Source organism: Bidens hawaiensis, unplaced genomic scaffold (assembly GCF_021521415.1).
Source record: "Bidens hawaiensis isolate Kalapana, Puna unplaced genomic scaffold, B.hawaiensis_p1.1 tig00051672_1, whole genome shotgun sequence".
NCBI lineage: Eukaryota > Viridiplantae > Streptophyta > Magnoliopsida > Asterales > Asteraceae > Bidens > Bidens hawaiensis.
In genome coordinates, this window is record NW_027499287.1 from 65,647 (window position 1) to 75,874 (window position 10,228).

The following is a 10,228-nucleotide window of genomic DNA, read 5'->3' on the forward strand; positions in this document are numbered from 1 at the left end:
TCAGTGTGATGGATCGAGAGGAGTTTCCTCCATCTCAATTGATTCCTCCAATCCTCCAAGATAGTGCTTTAAACGATGAACGTTCACCTTCCAAGATGTTCCATTATCTGGATTTTCCAAGTCCACCACTCCATACGGGAAAACTTCTTTCACCAAGTACGGTACCGACCACTTTGATTTCAACTTTCCTGCAAACAACTTCAAACGACAGTTAAATAACAATACCTTATCGCCTTTCTTGAACTCTTTTCCTCCTTTCAACCGCCGATCATGTAAAGCTTTCGTATTTTCTTTAACGTTCAACGATCGAGAGTATGCTGCATCCCGAAGCTCTTCTAACTCATGAATCTGAAAGTACCTTTTCCTCGCGGCCTCGGTAAGATCGACATTCACCGTCTTCAATGCCCAATAAGCTCGATGCTCCAACTCAACCGGAAGATGACAAGACTTACTATAAACAAGCATAAACGGTGTAGTACCCAACGTAGTCTTCTACGCGGTCCGAAATGTCCACAACGTATCATCTAACTTCTCCGACCAATCCTTTCGATTAGCCCCAACCTTCTTCTCCAAAATCCTCTTCACCCCTCGATTTGCATTCTCGAATTGACTGTTCGTTTGAGGGTGGTAGGCAGTAGAGGTACGATGAATAACCCTATAACGAGCTAACGCCTTTTCCATGACGGTATTGCAAAAATGAGTTCCCCGATCGCTGATAATAGCTCTCGGAATACCGAAACGAGTAAATAACTTCTTAAGATACCTCACAACAACTCGTGCATCATTCGTGGCCAATGCTTGGGCTTCCACCCACTTCGACACATAATCAATCGCCATTAAGCTATACTTATCACCGTTCGACGTGGGAAACGGTCCCATGAAGTTGATGCCCCAAACATCAAAGATTTCAAGAATTTGTATGGGGTTTTGAGGCATCTCATTCTTGGATGAAATATTACTTGTTCTTTGGCACGCATCACAAAGCTTCACAAACTCTTCAGCATCTTTAACAATTGTCGGCCAATAGAACCCACTATCAAGCACCCGTTTCCTGGTAGCATGCGCACCATGATGACCTCCAGTCAACCCTTCATGAACATGCTTGAGAATATCCCAACCTTCCTCTTTTGTCACACACCTCCTCAGAATCTGATCACCACCAATCTTGAACAAAAATGGGTTATCCCACACATACCGATTAACATCTCGGAAGAATTTCCTTTTTTGTTGCATAGTCATACCCTCCAAAACAAAACCATTAGCCAAATAATTAGCAAAATCAGTGAACCATGGCATACCTTGCTTCTCAGCCGTCACAAAATTGATCGACTCATGAGGGAATGTATCTCCAATCTCCTCCTCACACAATTCTTCTTTCCTCGGGTCTTTTAAACGGGATAGATGATCTGCCGCTACTTTTTCCGCACCCTTCTTATCTTTGATCTCGATGTCAAACTCGAAAAGTAGAAGAATCCACCGTATAAGACGAGGCTTTGCGTCTTTCTTCTGAAAGAGAAAACACAAGGCTGCATGATCGGTAAAAACGGTAGTCTTCGAAGCACGAGGTACAAGCGGAACTTGTAAAATGCGAAAACAACGGCTAAAAGCTCCTTCTCGGTGGTGGTGTAGTTTTCTTGGGCATCACTTAACGTCTTGCTAGCATAATAGATGGGGTGAAAATGTTTATCTCGCCTTTGGCCCAAAACCGCTCCAACCGCATAATCACTAGCATCACACATCACACATGAGCTCGAACGGAAAACTCCAATCGAGAGAACAAATAATGGGAGCACTTACGAGCTTTTCTTTTAAAAACGTGAACGCCTTCACACACTCATCATCAAACACAAACGGTACATCTTTCTCGAGGATTCGGGTCATCGGGCGGGTAATTTTGGAAAAGTCTTTGATAAATCGCCGATAAAATCCCGCATGACCCAAGAAACACCTAATCGCCTTCACATTTGTCGGTGGAGGAAGTCTACTTATAATGTAAATCTTCGCCCGATCCACCTCAATACCGTCTCTCGATATCTTATGTCCCAAAACAATCCCTTCAGTCACCATAAAATGACACTTTTCCCAATTCAACATTAACTTCGTTTCGATACACCTCTTCAACATCTTCTCAAGATTAGCCGAACACTGATCGAAAGAATTACCGTAAACCGAAAAATCGTCCATAAACACCCCCATGGACGTCTCGATCATATCTTGGAAGATGGCCACCATACAACGTTGAAAAGTAGCCGCAGCGTTACGTAGTCCAAACGGCATGCGACGGTACGCAAACGTGCCATAGGGACATATAAAAGTCGTCTTCTCTTGGTCTTCCGGTGCAATGGGCATTTGAAAATATCCCGAAAAACCATCAAGAAAACAGTAGAACTGCTGACCTGCCAAACGCTCCAACATCTGATCAATAAACGGCAACGGGTAGTGGTCCTTCCGGGAGGCATCATTCAATCGCCGATAATCAATACACACACTCCAACCGGTAACCGGATGCGAAGGGATAAGCTCATTCTTCTCATTCATCACAACGGTCATACCTCCCTTCTTTGGAACAACTTGAGTCGGGCTCACCCATGGAGAGTCGGAAATCGGGTAAATCATCCTGGAATCCATCAACTTCAATACCTTATTCTTTACCACCTATTGCATATTTGGATTGAGACGTCTTTGTGGTCGCACCACCGGCTTGTACTCATCCTTTATTAGAATCCGGTGCGTGCAATAAGCGGGCTAATACCTTGAATATCAGAAAGTCTCCATGCAATCGCCCCCCTTGTGCAACTTCAACACGTCTACCAACTTTGTCTTTTCTTCTTCCGTTAGCTTGGTTGACACAATAATAGGCAAGTTCGAGCCCTCATCAAGATACACATACTCCAAGTGTGACGGGAGTACTTTCAATTCCAACGGAGCGGGTTTCTTCACCGAATCTGCCTCACTCTCACAGCTAATCTCATTTACCTCAATCATCTTGGGCAACCCCGAAATCTCAGCCAACTCATCACGAACCGAATCGTTCTCACACAACTCATCCTCAACCAAATCATCACAATCGACTATACCATTACTTTCCACGAGATCCGTACCACAAATGTAATCAAAGCATTTATCCATACCTGCAATAAAAGAGTTAATAGAATAAACCAATGGCATGGACCACTGAAATCATCTTGATCACTCTGGTGCTTCATCGACCTCGCGACATCATAAGTAACATTCTCATCACCAACCCGAAGCGTGATCTTCCCATTATACACATCGATAAGCGCCTTCGCAGTTCGTAAGAACAGACGACCAAGAATAATGGGAACCTTCTCGTCGGCCTCCATGTCGAGCACCACGAAATCCACCGGGAACACAAACTTATCCACTTTCACTAATAAATTCTCGATAATACCTCGTGGATACTTCACAGAACGATCGGCCAACGACAAGGACATGCGAGTCGGTGTAAGCTCGCCCAACTCCAACTTCTCGTACAAAGAATACGATATCAAATTAATAATCGCACCCAAATTCGCCAATGCATGGCTCATCGCATCACTACCAAACAAAACTAGAATCGTAAACACACCCAGATCTGAAAACTTCTCGGGTACGCGGTTCAACACTACCGCTACAATCTCCCTTGAGGGGAATCGATGAGACCTCCCCCAACCTATCCTTCCTCTTCAACAGGTCCTTCAGAAACTTCGCGTACTTCGGCATGTGTTGGAGGGCTTCAATGAACGGGAGATTAATCTTCAACTGTCGGAACATATCAAGAAAGTGCCCATACTCCTGCGTATATTTCTGGTGTTTTGCGTGAGCGGGATACGGGATACGAGTGTGGTCAACCAAAGGTGATGGCCGGACTTCAACCGGTTTATTTACTGCTGGCGGGGCTACTGGTGCGGTGTTCTGCACTTTTCTCTGTACTTCCATCTCAATTTCTTCATTCATCACTTCCTCATCTTCCACTTCAACTTCATTCCTTCGCACCTCGGGACCCAAAACCCTGCCGCTACGAGTAGTAATCGCCTTTATTTGAGCGGCCGGATTCTGCTGAGTAGAACCTGAAAACTGTCCCGGAGGTCTTTCATTTAATTGTCGAGCAATATCACCAATGGTCCTTTAAATGTCGAGCATATCTGATTGTTGATTCTTGAATAGCAGATCATGCTTGGCAAAGGTCTTTTGAGTGGCTTGATCTCTAGTAACCATATGCTACATTATCTCGTCCAACTTCTTACTCAGACCTGGCACATTATTCGAACTTTGACCATTGGAACCTTCATTGTTGTACTGTCCTTGATTTCGTTTATAGGAAGCTTGGAAACCAGGTGGCCCACCAGCCAGTCGCCAATTCGAGTTACGTTGCCCCTGATTCTGGTTCTGATTCTTGTAGCTGTTCCAGTTTTGATTGTTGTTGTTGTAAGCATTAGGAAACCTGTTCTGACCAGCAACAAAATCCACATATTAATTATTCATCAACGGACAATCCAGCGTACCATGACCACCTCTACACATCTCACACTTATCCACCTTAGTCTTTAACTCTTTTATCTCTCGGGTGAGATTCTCCAAAGCAGCAGCCATACCAATGTCCAGATTAACCTGGTGCACACCTCGAGCAAATGAGGGTGCATTAGTGACAGGATTGGAATTCCGCCTCGTGGCTTCTTCGCGTACTCAGACTGCGCGAAACTTTCAAACAGCTCGTTACACTCGGTCACATTCTTCTTGTCCATCAAATTACCCCCAACAGCTGTGTCAAACCTCGCTTGAGCCTCATAAGTAAGCCCATTGTAAAACTTCTTAACAAGGGCCCAAGGGGTGATCCCATGTTGTGAACAACGGGAAAGCAGATTCTGAAAACGTTCCCAAGCTTGGTAGTATGCCTCATCTGGCTCCATGTGAAAGGAGTGGATCTGATCACGGAGGCGAGAAGCCTTAGAAGGTGGAAAGTACTTCTTGATGAATGCATTGCGAAGCGCCTCCCAAGTAGTGAATGCTTCAGCAGGTTGCGAATCGAGCCAAGTGGCGGCACGACTTGAAAGTGTAAACAGGAACAAGTGAAGGAAGATCGCATCCTGGTTAGCACCTTGCAAATTGAACGTTTTAAACACACGGGTCAGACGGTTGATGTGTATTGGTGCATCTTCATCTTCACGGCCATGGAACTGGTGGTGATTGGTGATGTTGTTCATGACATAGGATGGGATCTACCACGAGTTAGGGTTATTAATGTCGGGGGCAAAAATGGGTGAGTGATCTCCATGGAACCTTTCAAAAGCTTGATGGTACACGGTGCTGTTATTCTTGGCCATCGGAACTGGTCTAGGACTTGGTGGTGGTGAATTTGCGGGTGAATTTGTGGGTGATGATTTCGGTGAAGTATCTATGGTGATCGGTTTCTTTTCAGACGATGATGAACTTGAACTTGCCTCGGACTTCAACTGAGTAGATCCAAAGTAATCCAACGGTGGTCCTTGCAAACGCAGATGTGGCATACCTACAAAACGAATTAAAACAAGTAAGTAGTTTCTAATATAACGACTCCAATATTGAAAATAAATAAACAATTAAAAAAAACTAGACTTAATTTAGACTCCTACGACTCAAACAAAACAAAACAAATAGCACGTATGTAGCAAGTAGGTCCAATCAACGCTAATAACGCAATGGCCAAGAGTCCCCGACAATGGTGCCAAAAACTTGATGTGCTTGAAGTAGTTTAATATTTATTAACTAAATTAACTAAAAATAAACACCAAGTAATACTCTAGACTCTCTAAAACTCGACTAAATTACTAACCGGCAAGTGAACCGATCGACTCTAGTAAAGCTAAGTAAGTCCGGATATCGAACCCACGAGACTCTTTAAATTACGTTTATTAGCTAATTAGACTCGACTACAAACACGACTTATTAATTATATTTGTTTGGGGGATTTCTATTTAAAATATTAATTTAATACTATAATTAAAAACTAATTAAGAAAACAAGTAATTTAAACAAAAACGAAGTTTGTTATGAAAATAAGATGATGATGAGAAAACTACCTAGGCTAATTTCAGTAATGAATTGACTCGGGAAAGTATTTAGTTATGGACTGAGATCGTAAAATAGACACTTATAAGAAAACCCGAACAGGACCCCTGACCCTTCTCAAGAGAAACCTATGGATTTCTAACAAGTTTTAATGCACACCAGTATTAAAAATCAAGTTCGCTTACGGTCACCCAATTGTTTATAATTTAGTTCCTTTATACGAAATTCTACCTTACAACGCGGAAATCAAAGGCAGTTTACTATACTTAATTGATTTGATAAACAATAATAAATAATCAACCCTAGACTGACTCCTTACGAAGAACTAAATCTAGCAAGATTAAATAGTAAAGACTTATCAATAACCTAGCACTTTACAGATTTTAGGTTAGCAGCACACTTAGATTTATTTGACAATATTATTCCTATGATCTTATCATGACATCAATCATAAAATAATCAAAAACACAAAGTAATTGACCTAATAGCAATCCTATCATATGACAAACAATAATCAAGGAAAACTATGGAACAAAACTCATCAAACAATCCTAGGTATCCATATGCATCAATTAATTAAAGATAAATCTTTTACTAAATCATAAAAACCATAACGATAAACAATCCCAAGTCAAATCAAAACATCAAAATAAGTTCATCATAAGCCTAGATAGTTCATGCAATTTAGCCTAGCATCTTAGGTTTAAGCAAAACAACAAACAAACAAGAATTCATGGCGATAAACGAAAGAAACAAAAGATAAAACCCGTTTTCTTCGTCTTCAACCAATACGTGCAACACCAGCTGATTCTTCGACTCCAAAGCTGCCGGAAACTGCTCTCGGTTGCCTCAGAACTCACAAATTCATTTGGACTTCAAGGTATGCTTAATGGTGAGTTTAGGGGTCTTTTATAGGCAACAGGGGTCCAAAAATAAGTTAAGTCGGCCAAAAAAGAAGAATCTGGAAGCTTGCACCGCCGTGCCGCGCGACGGCCCTCTCTTCCTTGGCCGCGCGGCGCTCCGGCCTAGGGGGCTGGTTCATCCTGGCTGGTCCGGTTCACTCCTGGTTCGGTCCGGTTCGTTTCCTAATGCGTCGGTTCTCAGGTTCGGCTTGTTTTTGCTCGTTTTTCGTCCTCTTTTCACCGGAATTAAAACCCAAAACCTATAACATAAAACCATGTTAGTAGTATACAAATCTTACGAGAAATCGAACATAAACTAATAAAATATTAAATAAATGTACACGGGATTAATGTATAATAAACGTTATATCAGTTCGCCTTCATCTTGACACGTCTAAAGAACGAAATTGATTGCTTGGACCGTCTTATTACTTTACGTAACTGAAGTGAAATTGATGGTCGCCGGAGTAAGATCAGTAACATGCATTAGGTCTTTACCGGAGCGTTAATGTACATTTAATTTTACAGTGTCTTGAGGAGAGAGAATGTGGGAGTTGAAAAGGTGCCTACATGCATTATAATGTAATATATATATATATATATATATATATATATATATATATATATATATATATACATATAAGATCAGAATCATGTGAGAACTATTTGAAAATCGAGAACCATAAGAACAATTTTGAACCACAAAAATTCCAAAAATAAAAAAAAAATCATATAACAAAAAAAAACACAAAAATAAAAAAAATTAAAAAAACCAAAATTCTTATTTATCATCTCGGGTTCATAAAAAAGTTCTCGGTTTAGCTAAATTATACATATGTGTATTATATGTACATATATATATTATATGTACATATATGTACATACATGTTTTTTATACACATGTGTACAGGTATAATACGAATTTTTTTATGAAACCGGAATGAAATATAAGAATTTTGGTTTTTTTATATTTTTCATTGTTTTTTTTTGTTTTATAATTTTTTAAATATTTTTAGAGGTTTTTTTGTTGTCCAAAATGGTTCTAAAGGTCCCAATTTGTAAAGGGTTCTCTTAGGATCATTACTCTACACACACACTAAACTTATGAAATCTTAGCAACTTAAATGCTAACAAAATATATTATTTTCAATTTGAGTGCTAAGTTTGAAGACAATTAGTTAACCTTAGGTTATAATAAATTGAACTTTGTTTGAATTTCCCTATGTAATGTTATTTGCTTTCAAACCTTGGTATAATTGCGATATGCTTGAAATGAAATAAATACTATATTATCACTTTAATAGTTTTACAAGCTTATGAGTGATTTGTGCGTATCGCCTGGGGGTATTTCGCTTAAATCCGGGTTGTTACTGATTGATATAAGCTGTAACTATAAGATACGTGTTAAGAGGTAACGACCTAGTATAGTTATTGTTTATTTTAGGGCACGAAACCACATGTACACCCTATGTGCTATGTGCCCGTATTTTTTAAATATATTCATATGCTTAAGTTATATTTATAAAGTTTCATAAAATCGCATCTACACATATTCAAAGGCCTGTGCCTTCTTTAATTCAAAATTTCATTTCAAGGAAATTTTTTTACATTTCAAAGATTTCATTTTCTCGATTTTCTATTTTTCAAAGTACGATTTTACGTGACGGTTATGTAGTAACTTAAAGGGGGCCGATGCTTGCATTCTGAACCCTTGACACCAATGTTTTAACCTAAGGAAAGTTTATGCCCAGATATCCCATTTAGACGTCGGGACCTGGTCGTTTTCCTGGAGGGTTCGGTTTGGGCATTGAAACATATTAGGCCAAAGCATACCAGACCAAACGTTATTCGAACCACAGCTTTGGGCAGCCAATGTGACCAATTTTGAACAAAAGTGCTTACGCTTCTCAATCCCTTAAACTTGCATACTACTCATGGAGAATCATGCGAAGTGTGACTCCATTATTCAATGTTTATGTTGGGATTTTTATTGAAACTCGAAAAGTCATGGTGACACATGAATACTCGATTTTCAATTGGATTTCAGAATTTGAATTTTATGTATATGGGAATATGAAATCCATGGTGATTCATGGATATTTAAATATCAAATTCATTTATTTCATATGATTTTTGGCGATTTCAATAGTTGATTTTTATGTTACATTCATGGTGATTCATGGATATTACAATATTAAATTCAATTTCTTTCATATGATTTTTTATGATATCAAAAACTTGATTTTTATATTGCTTTTATATTGGAATATGAAATCCATGGTGATACCTAGACATTCCAATATCAAATTAAATACCTTTTCTTTATGACTTCATGATTTGATTTTATTATTGAAATATGAAAATTCATGTTATTCTTACGCATTTCAATATCAAATTCAATTTCCCCATGTGGTTTTTGGTGATTTATATGTCCACTGAAATATGAGAACCTGTGATGATTCATGGGTATTTCAATACTCAATTCAGTTTTATTACATGTGATCTTTTTTTGTGTGTAATTTTAAGTTTATTTACAAAATCATCATAATATGAAAACCAACTGAGATCCATAGATACTACAAATGAAACTTTAATTTCATTTCATATGAATTATGAAGTTTCATGTAAACTTTAATTTTTAATTTAGTATTATCTCTTTAGTTTTCGTAGTAATCATTTTGAACAAAAATGATTACATTTTCTTGTGAATTTTCAGTTCATTACAATTTCATAGTAATTATCCTAAATAAGAATGATTACATTTTATGTGATTTGCACCCCCAAAATATTTAACATGATTTTATTGTGTTTCACGTGTATTTTATTTTCAAACCAAAAGTTGATTCATGTGTTTTGATGATGATTGATGTTATGATCTCATATCCTCACAATAATCCAAATCTCGTGATTTATGAAGCTTACATTCCAAGTATCTTTATGATTTAGTCATTGCTTAAATTCAGAGTTTTCACATGTTATATTCTTGCAATTTATTTGTTTTTCTCATCCTCAATGGTACCTCGTGTATTTTAACAACTTAACTCGAAAGACATACCATGCGATCTAGTCAACTCATTTAAAAACCGATGACATTTCATGACTCCCCATTTTCATGAGTTAGTTCATCTACGTATTTGTTTCAAGATTTAAACTTACCTCCTATCTCAAATTCAAACCTAAAACGATTTTATGTGACTTCAGTAATTTACATCTCTCATATATTTTCACAATTTCATTTAACCCTAAAAAACTCTCGAACTTTTGTGATTGGAAACACT

General features: G+C 38.5%; 1 protein-coding gene across 1 annotated transcript; it reads right to left on the reverse strand.

Moving 5' to 3' along the window:
• On the reverse strand, positions 1-879 carry LOC143599258 (uncharacterized). The gene is made up of 2 exons (XM_077077251.1): positions 562-879; positions 1-426 (listed from the first exon to the last, which is right to left on the reverse strand). The coding sequence occupies exons 1-2, from the start codon at positions 877-879 to the stop codon at positions 1-3; spliced, it is 744 nt and encodes a 247-aa protein (XP_076933366.1).
• Between the last annotated feature and the right edge of the window lie 9,349 nt (positions 880-10,228).

What these genes read in the sequence shown, in the direction of transcription:
- LOC143599258 (XM_077077251.1), bottom strand. Translation starts at nt 879, where the DNA reads ATGGGACCGTTTCCCACGTCGAACGGTGATAAGTATAGCTTAATGGCG. An exon ending in AGAGGATTTTGGAGAAGAAG is followed by an intron (nt 427 to 561) that starts GTTGGGGCTAAT and finishes CTTCCGGTTGAG; the next exon opens with TTGGAGCATCGAGCTTATTG.